We start from the raw sequence: 19,117 nt of genomic DNA, 5'->3' as shown, positions 1-19,117 counted from the left end.
GGGGGGCGAGACCATTGTGGAATACTCACCTGCAGAGGTGGCTCGGTGAGTTAAACGCTCTCCTCTAATATCTGCCATGACCCGCAAGGAAAGGTGAGTCCGAAATTCATCGAACGTTGGTGAATTGAGTATCCTCATGAAATTCAGTAATACTAGCATATTCTATTTACAGTACTTACAAGGGCACGGTAAACGTTTATATTAGAATAAAGGAATGTATGTTTTATAATTAGTAACATCCGTTCTGAAGCTCGAAGGCTGTGCCCCCTGACAGTGCCCCCCACCCTCCACCAAAGCTTTTACTAGTGGCTCCAGACAGGGGGCTGGGGGTCATTGTACAACAGCTTGTAGAGTCAGATGTTTTATTTCGGCCCCTGGTTGAAGGGGGTGCGGCGTGAATGTCTAATGAGAAAGAAAGTGAGAAGTTAAGTTAGCGGCTTGTAAAGCGCCCAATTCAGCCTTGAGACCACTTCAAAGCGCTGGCAGAGGCGAAGAACTCATGAATAGGTAGATAGATAGGCAGGCAGGCAGGCAGCAGACAGACATACATACAAAGCCCTATACGCTCTGGTTTGTGTAGTTTGAGGAACATTTAAATACTGTAATTTTTCCCCAAAGAAATGTTCCCATCAAATAGCAAAACATGCACAGCGCTAACCTCCGATAGCGCCCAGCCTCCGATAGCGCCCAGCCTCTGTTCTGGGACCAACACTGCAGACAGAACTACTTTAAAGACAAGCTCTGCTGGGCCGGTGAACTCTGCGTGTTTAGAAGTTACTTTTTTTTGTTGCTTGGCGCTTTTTGGCGCTGCTTCTTCTCCGTAAAGACAATGATAACCAGCCTTTGCAATGCACTAGGGTCTCGCATTTCTCTGAGTTACAGCCATTAGCAGTTGTAAACTCCCAACCGGATTTTTCTTTCCACATTGAAAGAAAAAAAGAGCGCGATCGCGCTGCTACAGTTCACTCGAAGTGAAACCTATCGGCAAAAGTGCAATTAACTATGTAACAGGGTCGATGTTATGCAAAGCGCTCGATCGCGCTGCGAACAAAAGATAAAAGGTAGTCCACAAACCGGACGGGAAACAGCGAGCCTCGCATGTTTTCAGTACTTGGTCGGTGCCCTCGAGGAGGGCTAACCACCAGAAGAGGCATGACGTATGCGTGCCTTCCACTAATGAAAGCAAGCAGATTTTAACAGGCAAGCCCACGAACCAATGAAAGACACTGACGTGACATGGACGGGGCTCCGGGCCTTTTCCAACTCCTAAAGCGTCTCGCAAGCTTCAGGGCCACAAGTGGTGTATTTTGTTACTGCTCTGTAGCAAGAGTGTACTTTTTCTCATCAGTTGCTAATACCACAAACCACCTTTGAAATCATTTGCTATTTGTTCTTTCTCAAATATTCGTGGGAAACTGACACGTTTAAAAAGCTGAATACCCTTTAGATATAAGTGTTTCTGGAGTACATGTTGAATGTGGTGGCAGCTTCTCAGTTTTTTTAAAATTGCAAACACATAGCTGCTCACAATGGATGTTTGTTGTAATAATTCTAGCTGCTAATTGAACTGTAATATTTGTTCAGTAAACAGCTGTTCTTAATCATTTTTGAGTGCATTAATGTCCGTGTCATCCATATATGGAAAGGTTTGGGGAAGAGGACCTTTGAGCTTGACATACAGATGGGACCCCCCTGCCTCCCCCACCCAGATCATGCCCACCCTGATCTACCCTGCCTGCCCTCTGCACCCCTGCAGCCCCATTCACCAAGGCCACCTAGAAAGAGTCTGGGCTCTTTTCTAGAACTTTCCTCTTACATCTGAGGGCCTGGGGGCAGCTTTTTCGTTTTTGGGAGAATTTTGCAAATAATGCCTGGAGTAGTCGTACAAACACACAGCAACTGGAAATACAACATGAGTATATGATGCATACGTCTACATTGTACATGTAACTTTTTATTTTTCTCTGTAAATCATCCTTGTTAAGAACCCCCTTCCCTTATGCAAAAATAAAAGTCTGGATGGAGGCCGGATGTATTGCGTGTGTCTCTGTTTGATGGGCAATGGAAGACTGCTGACCCTCCATGCTCAGGATCACACTGCTTGTGAGGAGTGAGTCACACCAGCGTGCATACGTGTGCGCATGTGTGTGAATGCACATGTCCTTTTGTATGTGTCTGTCTCTGATTATAGGCTGAGGGATTGTGAAGTGAAATGTTTGGACCTAGGGTGTATGGATGGCACACTACTGCATCCTGCAAGGTCTGGTGAAATTGTCAAATACAATATATTGTTATTTCATATATAACTGTCTTTCTTCAGTAGCTGTCCTTGGCTAGGATAGTTTCTCCCCCGAGGGTCTGCGGCTTTCCCTCACTTTTAAATGGGGGAATCATCTATTTTGTCACATTGTTTACTTTGTGATTCCAAGATGGCTGCCGGGCTATGGGCGGCTGAATGGAACGGGATGCTCAGAGGTAGAAACCAAAACCCTCCTTTAATGGAGCCACTTAATAGAGCGGTAACACCGGTCAGTGTTAGTACTGCTACGGTGAAGAGTGACTGCTGTATTGGGAGGTGTTCCTGAAAAGATGGAGGACAACTTGGCATAACAAAGTGACCACTGGTAAATTCCTCAAATATAATATACTTAGACACCGCCCTTTACGTATATTGAAAGATTTCCTGCAATTAATGTGAGATGTTACAATCAATAGACAAATAACTCATCTTAGCAACATTTGAGGTAACCAAGTTATCAGATATTTTTACCAGTTAATAATTGAAAGACAAGTCCTACATCTTGGTGCAGTTAGCAAATATATGCCGAAACACGAGTACCCATGCAATCTCACAAACCTCTAAAAATGGCCACCAAAACAGGGTCAGAAGAAGGGATATCCACCTGTGAATCAGCATCCCGTGGTTGGGGTTGTCTCGGTGCGTGTGCGCATCTCCAAGGCGAGATGCATAGAGCTAACATATCTGATGGTGTGATGTATCGCGGAATAACCCCTGGTCTGACAGGAACATTGAGCGTTGACACATTCACTGGTTGGACGTACACAAGGCAAACTTGCAGGGTACACAGGGCGGGTTCAGTAAGGCTCAGCCATGTTTTAGGACGGATTGGTACCCAAGCCCTTGGGCAATAGAGATGAACCCAGAGACACTGACTTCAGGCGCACAGGTACACAGCCAGAAAGAAGACGCTGACATTTAGACTGAAGGAGTGAGCCTTAACAACCAGGCCTCTAAAAAGAAGATAGTGGCAGACAGGTAACTTTCAAACTCATGCCAGGCGGAGGTGAGGGTGGTGTGGCCAATCGCTCCCTGTATGTGGTTCTGCTGGGCATCAGGTGGGCACAGGGTCTTCTTCTTGACCATGGCCTACGTGCTGTCTGCAGTGGTGACTTTGGTTGACCAGGTATGCGTGGCTCTTAGCCCCTACTTGGCACAATACACGCTTGGGGTTCTGCCAGCGATAAGTTGTGTAAAGGTGATTGCTTTATCTGCTGTGCTGAGCCTGGTCTTTGTCTGTTCTGTTCCCTCAGCTGAATGGAAGTGGACAAGTCAAAGTCCCCAGCCACTACATTTCTTCACAAATGCTGGCACCGGCACCCCCTGGCATGACCCGACTGACAATGCCTCCCGACTCCAAATCAACCACCACCGCGTCAGACGGAGGGACGTCCTCTCCCACTTCTCCCAGTAAGCAGAGCGAAAACCAGATACGAGCGCGGTAGCGTGTCATGGTGGGTGCCTGGCATGGGTGGGACTCTGCTTGTTGAGGGCATTATCGTGGGTAATTCATTGGGTGCTATCCTGGGGGATGTCTGGCATGGGGCCTTATCCTGGGAAATGGCTAAAATGGGCCAATATGGGAAGACATATTTTGGGTTTAAGAAGACGTGGGCTATATCTGGGGCGATGTCCGATGGATAAATATTTGACACAGAGTGACATTTAGTGATTTCTGGAATATCGGGCTATATGACGCACCCATGATATCTGCGAAGGATAATTTCTGGTGATGGAAGAGATACTTCATATGTTGTGATATTACAAAGCAATATCTGGCATGTGGTGATATCTGAGGTGGGGTCAGATGTGGTTCCATAAGTTGGAGATAGCTGACGGGGGACATTATCAGTGGCGATATCTAAGAAGTGAGAATATATGTACGTGACATGGGATATGTGACACAGGTCAGTATCAGATATGGCTTGATGTCTGGGGGAATATGCAACTCAGTGTGATATTTTTCACAGGGCATCACCTGGAACAAGGTGTTATCCGGGAGGGCCAAGGTGATATGGAGTGCCATATTAAGTGCTGTGTTATCTATGGACATATCTGACATAGGTGCTATATCAAGGATATCTGAACTGAAAATATCTGACATTAAGAATATTTGGCACCTGGTAATATTTAGTACGTGCAGCATTTGACATGGAGCAATATTTATTTGATATTTGATATCAGACATAAGATGATATCCTTTTGATATTTGAATGATATGACATTTTGGGCAACATCTGACATGAGTCATTATCGGAGGTAAAGCCAATACCTGTCACAAACCACGACACGAGCTGAATTGACATGCAATGACATTCGACATGGCCTGACATGGAGAGTATATCTGGGTTCATCTAGCTCAAGACAATGCTGTGTATAAGGTACTTCCTGTCAGAGGGTAACATATATGACATATAGCAATAGCTGAGAAAAGGTAAAGCTTATGAGCATATCACACATGACAAGGGGCTGTACTTCAGGCGAAACCTTACGGGAGAAAGTCTGGCACTGGGTGACACCTGGAATATAGTATAAACCTGGCATTGAGCAATATCTAACTAGGTGGTGTGCTATAGTGGGCAGAATCTGAGATGGAGCCTAAGGCCAGATCATATCTCAGTAGATTTATGGGACATTATCTGACAAAGGCAGAAAATCTGAGGAATTTAGACCAGGGGCGATACATGAGGAAAGGTATACTCCAAGGCATTATCTAGGGGTAGTCTAACACTATATCGCATGCGTTATATATTGCAATTACAAAAATATCTCATTCCCTTCATTGACCTACCCACTATAATGGCGTTGTAAGTATAGTATATGTGGAGCTGGGAATAGTAAATATATACTTACCTTGATGATGTAGTGGAGGGCGATGTAGGGGATACGATATTGTTGTAGGTCAAGAACAATGATATATCGTCAGTCGCCCCTCCCTGAGGTGGTACTTGGCAGTATTCGACAAAGGTGACATCAGACATAGGATGGAATGTCTGGTACGAGTGACACGTGAGATGGTGCGATACGACGCGAATGGTGAATGTGGAACAAGATGTAGAGGTTGCACATGAGAGGAGAGGGGCGGTAAGACACACACACACGCACACACACTACATTCATGTGTTTGCAAACAAACTCTCCACTCACATTTTACCTTGACTAATATTTACTGTATGAAACAGCACAAAACGTTGCTAAGCAGCAACTGCATGCCTTCTTGTAGGTAAAACTAAATTCTGAAAGGAACATCCGCATCGTATGAGATTTTCATACGTCATTCGCTACGACAAAGCAGGGCGGGTGTGTTCACAGTGACCAAGGACCTGATTTAGTTTTTGGCGGACTAGTTACTCCGTCACAACGGTGATGGTTATCCCGTCTGCCGAAATATAAATCCCATAATGGGATTTATGTTTCGCCGGATGGGATATCCATAATGGGATTTATGTTTCGCCGGATGGGATATCCATAATGGGATTTATGTTTCGCCGGATGGGATATCGTCAGCGTTGTGACGGAGTAACCCGTCCCCCAAAATCTAAATCCGGCCCTAAGACATATCGATAATGGGGTGCTGGCATCGACAGTACAATCTGAACGAGTCTGTCCCTCTTACATACAAATACCAACATGCCACAGAGATTGGCATTGTTCAAACAGTGGAAAATAGGTAACCCCCATAAACTATCAGTGTACGTGCATTCCGCACATGACATGTTACTCAAAAAAGTACACACACGTGCACACTTTTAGTTTAAATAGAAAGCCATTGTTTCATCATACACACTTGCAACCTGTCTGCAAACGCATGTACGCAGTCTATGCATTCAAATGCTTCATGAATACTCAATCCATGCATCTGATACGTATTACCTATTCTCTCAGGCCACGCGTAAACACACAAAAGTATTGTGTTACGCTCATATTCTCCCATGTGTAATACACATATGCCACATACGTACACTCATGCCAGATGTACTTGCAAACTAAATATATAGTGGTATATTCTACCTACATATACATAGATGTAGTCACAAGTTACTTAAATAACTATACCACATATTTTATCTATCCACATATATGCCACACCATAGATGAAAACATACTACAGCTGCATGTACTACAGCAACATGGATGCCATGGCCACACAGCCCACGCCATCTATACACAGTGTTTGCCATGCGACCTCGTCACCGAGTCGGCATCGTCTCTTGCAATACTTAGGCTGTACTACATGGCTTTAGGTGCAGTATATCAGAGTGTTTTTTTTTAAGGACCAGAGTAGTTATATCTTTAATTTGCAGGGAGGCCAGCTCTAGTTGTTGTATCCCGTGTTTGAGCTAGAAAATCCACGAAGACTGCCTGCTCCACACTAAAACTGTGAAATCTTAGCCAAAATCCATGCATGGTTGTTAAATTAAAAGGGTGTATCTATCTGTGTTTGTGTGGGTGGATGTGTCTCTGTAATGTAGAATGTGCTATTTAGGTTGTGAGGCATCTTATTCAGTCGATATGTTCTTTATAATGTGTTCTCCTTCCTCCCCGTGCAGCCTATTCTGCCCCCGGTACACCTCCTGCAAACCGTCCCTTCGTGGGCCTTGGACCAAGGGATCCCGGGAGCATCTATCAGTCACAGGTGGGTGGCCGAGGCCAGAGGGTATGCACCATGACAGACTATTATAGCTGAAATGTGTGTGGCTGTGAGGCATGGGGCCAGATGTACTAAGGGGTTTGCAGTCGCAAGCTCTGCAGTTCATAAAATGGTAAGGTAAGCAACATAAAATCCCTTTTTCCAAAGTACCGATGACATTTTATGATTCAGAAAAGTTTTTTTTAACTTCAAAATGGTCTTACCGAACCACACCGAATTAATATCTGAAAGGGACTTGTAAGAGACATTCCTTCTTAACTGAGAGTCAGTATGAAATGTATCAATGTTTTGCAAATGTAATTTTGGTTGTAGATCATTGATCAGTTACCGACTCCCGAGTTGAGGTGGTAAATAATTCACGTTTGGAACCCTTCCACTTTGTGAATCAAGGTAGTTGCAAGAGGACAACTGCCTGCTCTCAGTGAAGTTTCCGTATCACAAAACTGTTTGAAAAAAAACAAAAACACCAGTTCCACTAAAAGAAATCAGGCTGCGTTTGAAAAAAAAAACTTCTGATTTGGAAAGCAATCGCAGGGATGGTGGCGTGGTGTCCCTTGCAGGCTACCATCGCTTTGCTTGTAGCCAATAACTGGAGTGTTCTGAATTGGGACATGTATAATAAATATTCCTTAAGGAGGTTTTTTTGAGATCCCCTGCTATTTGGTATTTTGTGAACCAACAAATTTGTATTTAGGTCCATTTGCAAAATCAGATTATGTCGCTAAAAGTTGGTGCGCGATCTGCAGCCACTTTTTGTGAATTTGACTTTAGTATATCTGGCCTTTGGTTATTTAGTTTCCATGATTGAACATGTGGTTTATTCTTCGAGGTTTTGTTTATATTTAATGACATGTCCTTAAAAAAAAAAAAAAAAAAAAAATAATAACACAAAATCAAAAGATATAGACTGCTAAAACATTGGGCTTACATTAACCCCTACTGCAATATTATCCAGCCATAACCAAATCCTTGAACGATCATTGGCCCCACAATATGCACTCAATGGAGTTAGGGCTTTAGTTAATCTCTGACTGACATTAAGGGGGGACTTATGCTTTATGCTGACAATTAGGAATTTGTAACAAGTCAGTGTTTTCCGTGACCAATATTACTGCTCATGCATTATGTGTCAGTGTATAGATTTTAGCTTGTTATGTAGGTTAGAGTTTTTTATGTCTATAGTACTTAGGGGGCAGTTGTCTGGGTGGTCTCCTCAGAAGTCATTCATCGTTTTAGTTCCATAGTTTAGAGGTGATATTTACATGTTCACAGGTGTTAGTACTTGGCTTCTAATGTTTTCATGAGTGTTAGTGCATCGGATACGGGTTAGCGCTACAAAGCTCCAGGCGATCATGGAAGAGTCTACATTTACCGGTTAGATACATGTGGAAATATAGTAGTTGTAGCTTCATTACTTCACAAAACCCACATTAAGTAAGGATGAGCACAGTAAAACGAGCAAACATATATATGCATAAGTACTGACATAAATGTACAAAACCATTTGTACCATAAAACCAGGAGCCCAACTTATAATTGAATTAATTTCATTTGTAACATTTCAGGTTTTAGGGTCCTTCAGTTTCCCAAAGATTGAGTTGTGTTTGCTCTCTGAAGTTAGATTTGAGAGCTCTGTTTTTAGTTCCATGAACACGTGGGTGATGTTCATCAGGAGTGATGCCTGAATTCCTGAGCTTGGGAGTACAGAAGGCTTGTCTCAATTATTAGTTTTGATTTGTATTTTTGCATCTGGGATTTCTGGCCTCGCCAGGCCCTGGCACACAGTTGCACATCTTTCTTCGGACATTGAAAGTTATCGGTGAGGTAGGAGTGTTTTTTTGCCAAGAAGGCAGCATATGTAATGCAGATGTTTTTGAATACGATGGAGTGTCAGGCGAGACATTGAGAGGCAATAAGCTTGTGGACGATGTGATCATACTCGCCTGCTTGCCTTTGGCGACTCAGGCTGCACCATGGAGCACCCTATTGGGAGAAAGTAGCCAGGCAGGGCCACCTCCTTCTGGTTGTGAGAGATCAAAAGCTCTTATTTAATGTTTGGTGGAGAGGGTACTCTGTCAAAATGTGGCCATTGCCTCATCCTCTGTATTTAGTATGGCATTGGCTACATTGCACTTGTAATACGGTGATCGGGTCACCAAATTACATCTTTGCTATATATTTCAAGTTTGGGCAGCATCTTGCAGCAGCAGGGAAATGTTTCAGCTGCCACCCACACTCAGCAGAAGGGATGGACTGGTGCCAGCTGGCAGACATCCCTAAACCCCTGCTCTAAGCTTCACCCCTCTGTTCAAGGTGATTTGGACCATCCACTTGCACCAGGCCTTAGATGTGCCACTCCCAGCCGCCCACTCCTCAGCCCGCGCACATCTGCCCAGCCTCCGGGGACACTTTCTGGTCCCTTGTACCTGGAGATGCAGAGAGGGCTGCAGACCGACACATCCTAAAGCAGGTAATTGTCATAGGAGAGGCTGGATAGTGGTTTTACTAATACCTCAGTAAATTGGTCGAAGTAAAGACACAACAGCGAAGGGCAGGGTTGACATGGAGGCCGAAGGACTGATGCACAGGTGGGGCGGGAGAGAAGGTTTTTCCTTCCATTCCGTTAAGCCGGGTTAGAATTGGGAATCCCTGCTGATTTCTGAGAGGAAACCCATTTTTGATGGATTTTTAGGTACCTAATTGCCACCCGGGTTTCAGTAAATAAAATTTAGATTCCCATTGGACCTTTAAGGGCAGTCTATTAATGCTTTACAAAAACGACCCCTTATACAGTGACACCATTAATAAAACATGAGCAGTAGAACTCATCCCTGAGAGAACATGCAGGTGTCTGAGACAATGGGAACTTCCTGATGGGACATCTTGCCAACAGCTGATGGAGAATGATGGGGACCGGTCTCAAACTTTCTCCGCAGTTCTTTGCTAGACTGCGTCAAGTAGTGTTTTGTCCACATGCAGCCGGGCAGACCAATAGGAAGCCTGGGCAGTGTGTTCTACCACAGTATTTTTAATATTCAACTGCACTTATATCGACCTCACAATATTGACTACCAGCATATTGTCAGGATAAATAAAAGTGGAATTAAGAATAGTAAATCTGCCATATCTATGCCTACCTTGCTCTTGATGCTATGTTGGTAGCTGGTATTGTGGAGTGATGAAGATAAAAATACTGAGCTCAAACATATCATGAGTCAAAAATATTGTAGACAGAGTATTGACTACTAAAATACCATGAATGTAAGTATTCTAAAGAATATATGCTATCTTCCTCACTATTGTAGTCCTGCTCTCTACAAATAGTCAGTTGCCGGACCCTTTAAATGCATGTGCACTAGCTTTAGAATTTGGCGGCCAGGATATTACCACAAAAGTGGCAGATATTCAGTCTACACTATTACAAGCGCCGTAGTATGTATTACACCTGTAAGAGGGCGGATGTGATATCCATCATGTTTGTGATGGAGTAACCCGTCCATCAAACTCTAAATCAGAGACCATCTTTTAAACGCCCTACTGTTGCACTGATGCAGACCACAAACGTATACAACCTTGGCCTGTCCACACTGTTTGTAAAGCCTTGCATCCCGATATCGTACAAGTGTTTTCCATTTTTTTAAACTCTTTCACTTGTCAGTTTTCACAGTCTAGCATTGCTACATCAAAAACTCTGAAAATAAAATGAAAAATGGTGCAAGAGAAGTGACCGAGCCTGTGGGAGAGCAAGATGTTGCGGGTGGATACGGGGCGGAAAGTGCGGACAGAAGCTAAAGTGTGTAGGTGAAGAGAGGACCTAGACTTGTGGCAAGTGAGAGGAGGTCAGGCAGGGGGAAGTGCTTAATTTGTGAAAGAATAGGTGCCGGGAGCCCAAGGTTTTGCTCAGAAGCCCGCAGAGGGAGCAATGAGTATCTGGGTGCCAAAGACTGTGTGATCTTGAATCTACCTCGTGCCTCTTTCATTCACCACCAGAAACCCTCTGCCTCTTTATCTCACTCTTGCAAGTTCTGTTTCATCCTTGATTTCAAGCTTTGTCACAGTTTTGTCATTTTTCTCTTTTTCTTTCGTCCACCTTTGTGTTTTTCTCTCTCTTCCTCTGGGTGAAAGTCTGATGAGGAAAAATGAGTGCTGGCCCCCAACAATGAGTACAAGTTGGCCCCACCTGCAAATATCAGCTCAAATTTAGCACTGGCCGATAAAGGACCGGCGAGGGTGATGGGTGCAGGATCACACAATGAGGCAGGGGGAGGTGGCTGCAAGGCAAGAAGGCGGGAATCTGGACACAAGAGATTGAGATGCAGGGGACGTAGTAGAGGGGGAGAGAAAAAGCTGTGAGGAGAAATGAGTGGTGGGGGGGAGCTTCATTCAAATGGTTCTGCCAAGAATAGAAGGGTGAGGAACTTTGAACAGATGAGTGTGGCAGCCGGAAGTGCAAGGAGGGCGAGTGGGGGCGGAGCCAGTGTGTATCCAAGAGCTATGCAGCCTGTGCCTGGCTTTGTTCTGGACACACAGGAATTTGGTGTCACATCAGGTGAATGTCCCCCAGTGGCAGGAACAGGCTGTTCTCTCTGGCTGGGATGTGTTTGTCTGAGCACTCGGAGATAAGTGAAATGCCTGCCTCACCACCTGTTGGTTTTTGAGGCACACGCAGGCCGCTGGAATTACGTGATTGTGCAGCTGTGGCGTTTTTCACATAAATATAGTTTTGCCGCACTTACTACTTAATCTGTCATCTGCCAGGTAATCTGCAGATTTTAACTAAAAACAAATTTGTTTCTAGCTCAAATGGTTCAAATGTTACTAAAAATGAAGTCACACGTGTTGCCATGCAGTGGAAGGCCATTTGCAAAGGTTATTGCTGTATTTTGGTGTTAAACTGGTACTAATAATGTGCAACCACAGCTCAGACACTGTTAGCAAGTGCAAAAATGAGAAAATAGGGAAGTAATACTATCGCAAAATGTGCCACATTACAGCACATAACATGCCTTTTCTTGCTGCATAATTTACTCAGCCCTGCTGCATATAATTCGGCCCTCCCTGCCACATAATTCCAGTGGCCCTGGGTACACCGCGCCACCCCGCTCTGCTAGACCTGTACTTCCATACAATACCCTGGCCTTACCACCTCCCCTACACCAGTAATGTTGAAAAAATCCAAAGGATGTTTATGTGGGTTTCTGGACACCAAGCTTTCTGGACAGGCTATAAAATGACATGCAGCTCACTCTGCCCCAGCCCTGCCAGCCTTGCAGAGGTCCTGGCCTGTTGGGAGCTCTTCCTAACCTGGGCACTTGAATGTGAAGGGGTATTCTTAGTACAGACTGAAGGACCGCCCAATATTCCCCTGGTCTGGCCTCCCAGTACCAGGGAGTGTAGGTTACTGGTCTGCTGGGGCAGTCACCACAGACCTCCCATAAATAAAAGTCCTAAACTGTACGTACCAACTGTCTCCCCAGCTTCCAGACCGGAACTTCTTTCCCTTAAAAGTGCCCCCGGGGTGGGTAATTTTCACATTTAGATCTTAGCAGCCGGAGACCATCAAGGCGCCGCCCCTGTTGCACATAAGCTGAGCCCAGAATATCCTGAGGGTAGGGCATTACCCCCAAAAAAAGACAAAACCGTGGCCAAGGGAGGGTGATATTTACAGATACAGTCGCCCGATGGCTCAGTGTACTGGGCGCAAAAAAAACAACTGTGAGCTTTTGTTTTTAACTATTACTGGTTTCAGATGTGGTAGTTCAATCAAAGCAACTGAAGCATGCCAGGACTACAACTCCCACAATTCAGAGTGTTGCTAACCCCCACCGATGCACTGCGCCATGGTGACGTGGAATTGTCTGTTCACTTTTATTGGATCATGTGAAACAGTTACAAGAATGACCCCAGAGTCCAGGGGCTGGCAAACAGTTCCAGGCTCCAGCAGGGAGCGCTGGTGAGCTCCCCGACAGAGGGGGGCAGCGCTGTCTCGTTACTACTGGAAACCAGACATGGATTCGCGGCAGGGCCTTGAGGATGGCGCTGGTGTGAGGAAGGGTCTCCCAGTAAGGGGTGGCCCATTATGCGTGCCGGGCATCCGTGCCCGCTGCGTGTTTTACAGGGGTAGCCCATCTGTGCACAGAGCGTACATTCAGGGTTGATGCGGGGTGAGGTGTTGTTTGGGGTGTTGCATTCCCCTAATAAATGTATTTTCCTCAAAATAGTTGGATACAGGTGTTTTCAGTCTGGTATGGTGATGTGTCTCTGTTTGTACCATGAATTTTGACATGCACACAGACAAAAACACACACACATCATTTTGAAAGTCTTAAAAATATTTTTGGGTGCAAAATACTTTTTTCCCTCACTTAGTACCCTACCAATCTGCATTGGCCCTGCTTGTTGCATGATGTATTTTGACATTATATGCCTGCATGATAGTTGGAAAACGGTTTTATCTCGGAACAACGAGTACTTGAACCACCCATGTCTGAACAATGAGGTCGGAACAACGACCTCGTTGTTACCACTAATGCCTTTACCACGAATGTCTTAACAACGATTTTTCGTTGTAAAGGCATTCCTGGTAAAGGCATTAGTGAACGGCATGCATGTTTCCAGCATGCGTCCCCCCCCTGGCCCACAACCCCTAAAAACTACTGCGACCCCCCCCCACCACCCCCACAACCACCCCAATCCCTCACCCCCAAAATGACTGCAACCCCAACCCCCTCCCCTAAAACCTAAAGCACCCCAACCCCCCCCCCTAAAACCTGACCCTGCCTCTAATCCTTAATCACCCTGACCCCCCACCCCCAAAAACTAAAAATACCCTGACTCCCCACCCCGCCCCTAAAACCTAAAGCACTCCAACCCCCACCCCTAAAACCTAAACCCTGACCCTCCCCATCCCTAAACCTTAATCACCCCAAGCCCCCCACCCCAACCCCCAAAAAACAGCCCCAGTCCAACTTACCTCCTCCTTGATCGCGTCGACTCCCTTCTTCTGTGCCTTAACAAAGCATGTATGTGGTTCAGCACATGCGTGGTTAAGGCCCTGAACAAGGAAGTCGTGGAAAACGAAAGCGTTGTTCCGCTTTCATTTTCCACTACTTCGTTGTTCAGGACTCGTTGTTCGGGATGCTTCCCTTGGGAAACCTGAAGTGCTGTCGCCTCCCCCCCCTCCAAGTATTACTGACCAAGTTATGCCCCTGCTTGTGCAGGACTGTCCAAAGTGATTATTGCACAGGAAAGAATGCGGTCTTTCTCTCTCACTTCCTCATCCGTCACACCACCGAACACTGCGACCCATAACGCGATAACTGCCCCTTGGTGGTCACTCGGCGGCATGGAAACACTTCCTACGTAGACTCAAAGCAAAGACAATGCACTTCCAACCACACACCCATGGTGTAGTGTGCTAGTGATGTCAAGAAGCGCTTCAACACCCAATATAGTGCTAGTAAGAGCTACAATACAATGGAGTACAAGAACGGCACACCTGTGTTGTGTAGGAGTGACCCATGGTGTGTTGTGCAGCAATGGCCGACAATCAATCAATCAGACTTTTTTAGAGTGCGCTACTCACCTGTAGTGTCTCAAGGCGCTGTGGGGAAAGTCCTCAGGGTTCAAAGAGCCAGGTCTTGAAGTCCTTCCTGAATTATGGTAGCAATGTCGACTCTCTGAGGTGGAGAGGTGAGGTGTTCCAACATTTTGCTGCAAGGTAGGTGAACGATATCCCTCCAGACGAGGACTTCTTTATGCGGGGCACGGTGGCGAGCTCTGGCAGGGGAGTAAAAGGTGATGCTGTGGTTGTGGTAGTTGGGTCAAAGGTTGTGGAGGCCCCTGTAGGAAGAGCTTGAAGTTGATCCTCTTCTTGACAGGGGGCCAGTGGAGGTCTCTCAGGCGTCCTGTGAGGTGTAATGTTCAGGACGAGCCAGGTGGAGGCGTTCTCGATTTGTTGTAGCTTGCTCATCCATCTAAAAATCTACTGTAGGAGTCGAAGGGACTGATTGATTGATTGCACATTTGTGGAGGAGTAGCACCAACCAGAGTTGAGCAGGAGAGACCATCCGACAGTGTGGCAAAGGAGTGGCCACCACCGGCGTTGCGCTGGAGTAGCCCAGCCCTGACAAGTTTCCCAGGTCCATGTTTGATGTCCTGCTCCTCTGCAGATTTTTTTATTTGAATTGTTGAACTTGTAGTCCTGTTTATTCTGTGATAAAACAAGACTGCAAGCCTCTGAATTCATGGAAAAAAAACACCTGGACTGGAGCAGCACATCATGCATGGACCTGGGATTCTTGACAGCTATGCAGAAGTTGCCAGTGTCTGGTGCCCTGCAGGAGCAATCCTGGCTATTGTTGTGCAGCAGTGCGTCACTGTCTGTGTTGATCAATAGTGAACCACTGCCGGTGTTGTGTAGAAGTGCCCCCCCTCACTAGAGTTGTGCAGGAGTGGCCCCTGGCCAGTGTGCAGACTGCAGAGGCATCATCTGCTATGGGACAGGGGCTTCCTAGTCTGTGTTTCCGTTCACAATCATTACCCTGTTCGGAACTCTCAAACTTTGACCAATAGGCCCAAAAGCCTCTTCAAAGCACTATAGCTGTGTGTTGTTACATGACAAAAACAACAAGTGATGGACGGAATGCTGAACATTGTCAAACATTCACCCCCAGTCACAGATCTGGGTTTAATCCATCGTTTTTTTGCTGCCCATGCCATTCCAGTTTGGACCCAGCCATATGCAAATCAGTCTTGACCCTGTTCCCCATGGGAACAGTCCAGCCCGAACTGCTAGGCCAGGTCTTCCCTGGACTGGAAACAAGCATCCTGGGACCGGTTTCGGGGTTTCACCCCTCGTCAGCCAGTGGCATGGGAAGCACGGGACCCACGTCTGGGCATACCCTTCCCACTTAGGGCGACAAATGCAAAAACAACAAGTGATGGACGGAATGCTGAACATTGTCAAACATTCACCCCCAGTCACAGATCTGGGTTTAATCCATCGTTTTTTTGCTGCCCATGCCATTCCAGTTTGGACCCAGCCATATGCAAATCAGTCTTGACCCTGTTCCCCATGGGAACAGTCCAGCCCGAACTGCTAGGCCAGGTCTTCCCTGGACTGGAAACAAGCATCCTGGGACCGGTTTCGGGGTTTCACCCCTCGTCAGCCAGGCTAGCTTGAATCCAGTGGCATGGGAAGTACGGGACCCACGTCTGGGCATACCCTTCCCACGGAATGCTGAACATTGTCAAACATTCACCCCCAGTCACAGATCTGGGTTTAATCCATCGTTTTTTTGCTGCCCATGCCATTCCAGTTTGGACCCAGCCATATGCAAATCAGTCTTGACCCTGTTCCCCATGGGAACAGTCCAGCCCGAACTGCTAGGCCAGGTCTTCCCTGGACCGGAGGTTTCGGGGTTTCACCCCTGAACATTGTCAAACATTCACCCCCAGTAACAGATCTGGGTTTAATCCATCGTTTTTTTGCTGCCCATGCCATTCCAGTTTGGACCCAGCCATATGCAAATCAGTCTTGACCCTGTTCCCCATGGGAACAGTCCAGCCCGAACTGCTAGGCCAGGTCTTCCCTGGACTGGAAACAAGCATCCTGGGACCGGTCAGCCAGGCTAGCTTGAATCCAGTGGCATGGGAAGCACGGGACCCACGTCTGGGCATACCCTTCCCACTTAGGGCGACAAATGCAAAAACAACAAGTGATGGACGGAATGCTGAACATTGTCAAACATTCACCCCCAGTAACAGATCTGGGTTTAATCCATCGTTTTTTTGCTGCCCATGCCATTCCAGTTTGGACCCAGCCATATGCAAATCAGTCTTGACCCTGTTCCCCATGGGAACAGTCCAGCCCGAACTGCTAGGCCAGGTCTTCCCTGGACTGGAAACAAGCATCCTGGGACCGGTTTCGGGGTTTCACCCCTCGTCAGCCAGGCTAGCTTGAATCCAGTGGCATGGGAAGCACGGGACCCACGTCTGGGCATACCCTTCCCACTTAGGGCGACAAATGCAAAAACAACAAGTGATGGACGGAATGCTGAACATTGTCAAACATTCACCCCCAGTCACAGATCTGGGTTTAATCCATCGTTTTTTTGCTGCCCATGCCATTCCAGTTTGGACCCAGCCATATGCAAATCAGTCTTGACCCTGTTCCCCATGGGAACAGTCCAGCCCGAACTGCTAGGCCAGGTCTTCCCTGGACTGGAAACAAGCATCCTGGGACCGGTTTCCTGCCACTGGATTCAAGCTAGCCTGGCTGATGAGGGGTGAAACCCCGAAACCGGTCCCAGGATGCTTGTTTCCGGTCCAGTGAGGACCTGGCTTGGCAGTTCGGGCTGGACTGTTCCCATGAGGAACAGGGTCAAGACTGATTTGCATATGGCTGGGTCCAAACTGGGGTGGCATGGTGAGCAAAAGAACGATGGATTAAACCCAGATCTATGACTGGGGGTGAGTGTTTGACAATGTTCAGCATTCCGTCCATCACTTGTTGTTTTTTCTTTGTCACCCTAAGTGGGAAGGGTATGCCCAGACGTGGGTCCTGTGCTTCCCATGCCACTGGATTCAAGCTAGCCTGGCTGATGAGGGGTGAAACCCCGAAACCGGTCCCAGGATGCTTGTTTCCGGTCCAGTGAGGACCTGGCTTGGCAGTTCGGGCTGGACTGTTCCCATGAGGAACAGGGTCAAGACTGATTTGCATATGGCTGGGTCCAAACTGGGGTGGCATGGTGAGCAAAAGAACGATGGATTAAACCCAGATCTATGACTGGGGGTGAGTGTTTGACAATGTTCAGCATTCCGTCCATCACTTGTTGTTTTTTCTTTGTCACCCTAAGTGGGAAGGGTATGCCCAGACGTGGGTCCCGTGCTTCCCATGCCACTGGATTCAAGCTAGCCTGGCTGATGAGGGGTGAAACCCCGAAACCGGTCCCAGGATGCTTGTTTCCGGTCCAGTGAGGACCTGGCTTGGCAGTTCGGGCTGGACTGTTCCCATGAGGAACAGGGTCAAGACTGATTTGCATATGGCTGGGTCCAAACTGGGGTGGCATGGTGAGCAAAAGAACGATGGATTAAACCCAGATCTATGACTGGGGGTGAGTGTTTGACAATGTTCAGCATTCCGTCCATCACTTGTTGTTTTTTCTTTGTCACCCTAAGTGGGAAGGGTATGCCCAGACGTGGGTCCCGTGCTTCCCATGCCACTGGATTCAAGAAGCTAGCCTGGCTGATGAGGGGTGAAACCCCGAAACCGGTCCCAGGATGCTTGTTTCCGGTCCAGTGAGGACCTGGCTTGGCAGTTCGGGCTGGACTGTTCCCATGAGGAACAGGGTCAAGACTGATTTGCATATGGCTGGGTCCAAACTGGGGTGGCATGGTGAGCAAAAGAATGATGGATTAAACCCAGATCTATGACTGGGGGTGAGTGTTTGACAATGTTCAGCATTCCGTCCATCACTTGTTGTTTTTTCTTTGTCACCCTAAGTGGGAAGGGTATGCCCAGACGTGGGTCCCGTGCTTCCCATGCCACTGGATTCAAGAAGCTAGCCTGGCTGATGAGGGGTGAAACCCCGAAACCGGTCCCAGGATGCTTGTTTCCGGTCCAGTGAGGACCTGGCTTGGCAGTTCGGGCTGGACTGTTCCCATGAGGAACAGGGTCAAGACTGATTTGCATATGGCTGGGTCCAAACTGGGGTGGCATGGTGAGCAAAAGAACGATGGATTAAACCCAGATCTATGACTGGGGGTGAGTGTTTGACAATGTTCAGCATTCCGTCCATCACTTGTTGTTTTTTCTTTGTCACCCTAAGTGGGAAGGGTATGCCCAGACGTGGGTCCCGTGCTTCCCATGCCACTGGATTCAAGCTAGCCTGGCTGATGAGGGGTGAAACCCCGAAACCGGTCCCAGGATGCTTGTTTCCGGTCCAGTGAGGACCTGGCTTGGCAGTTCGGGCTGGACTGTTCCCATGAGGAACAGGGTCAAGACTGATTTGCATATGGCTTTGTCCAAACTGGGGTGGCATGGTGAGCAAAAGAATGATGGATTAAACCCAGATCTATGACTGGGGGTGAGTGTTTGACAATGTTCAGCATTCCGTCCATCACTTGTTGTTTTTTCTTTGTCACCCTAAGTGGGAAGGGTATGC

At 47.0% G+C, this 19,117-nt stretch overlaps 1 protein-coding gene across 3 annotated transcripts in view; it reads left to right on the top strand.

Moving 5' to 3' along the window:
- NFIC (nuclear factor I C) overlaps positions 1-19,117 on the top strand; it is a 343,790-nt gene that overhangs the window by 303,461 nt on the left and 21,212 nt on the right. For 2 of the 3 annotated variants that reach the window (XM_069216683.1, XM_069216684.1), the window contains 2 exons: positions 3,553-3,709; positions 6,850-6,935. In XM_069216683.1, coding sequence (XP_069072784.1) covers positions 3,553-3,709; positions 6,850-6,935 — 243 coding nt within the window. The remainder of the gene's footprint in view (positions 1-3,552; positions 3,710-6,849; positions 6,936-19,117) is intronic. The other variant, XM_069216686.1, reaches the window with a different exon arrangement.

This window comes from Pleurodeles waltl, chromosome 12, assembly GCF_031143425.1.
Source record: "Pleurodeles waltl isolate 20211129_DDA chromosome 12, aPleWal1.hap1.20221129, whole genome shotgun sequence".
Classification (NCBI taxonomy): Eukaryota; Metazoa; Chordata; class Amphibia; order Caudata; family Salamandridae; genus Pleurodeles; species Pleurodeles waltl.
This window is presented reverse-complemented; position numbering and strand designations above follow the sequence as displayed.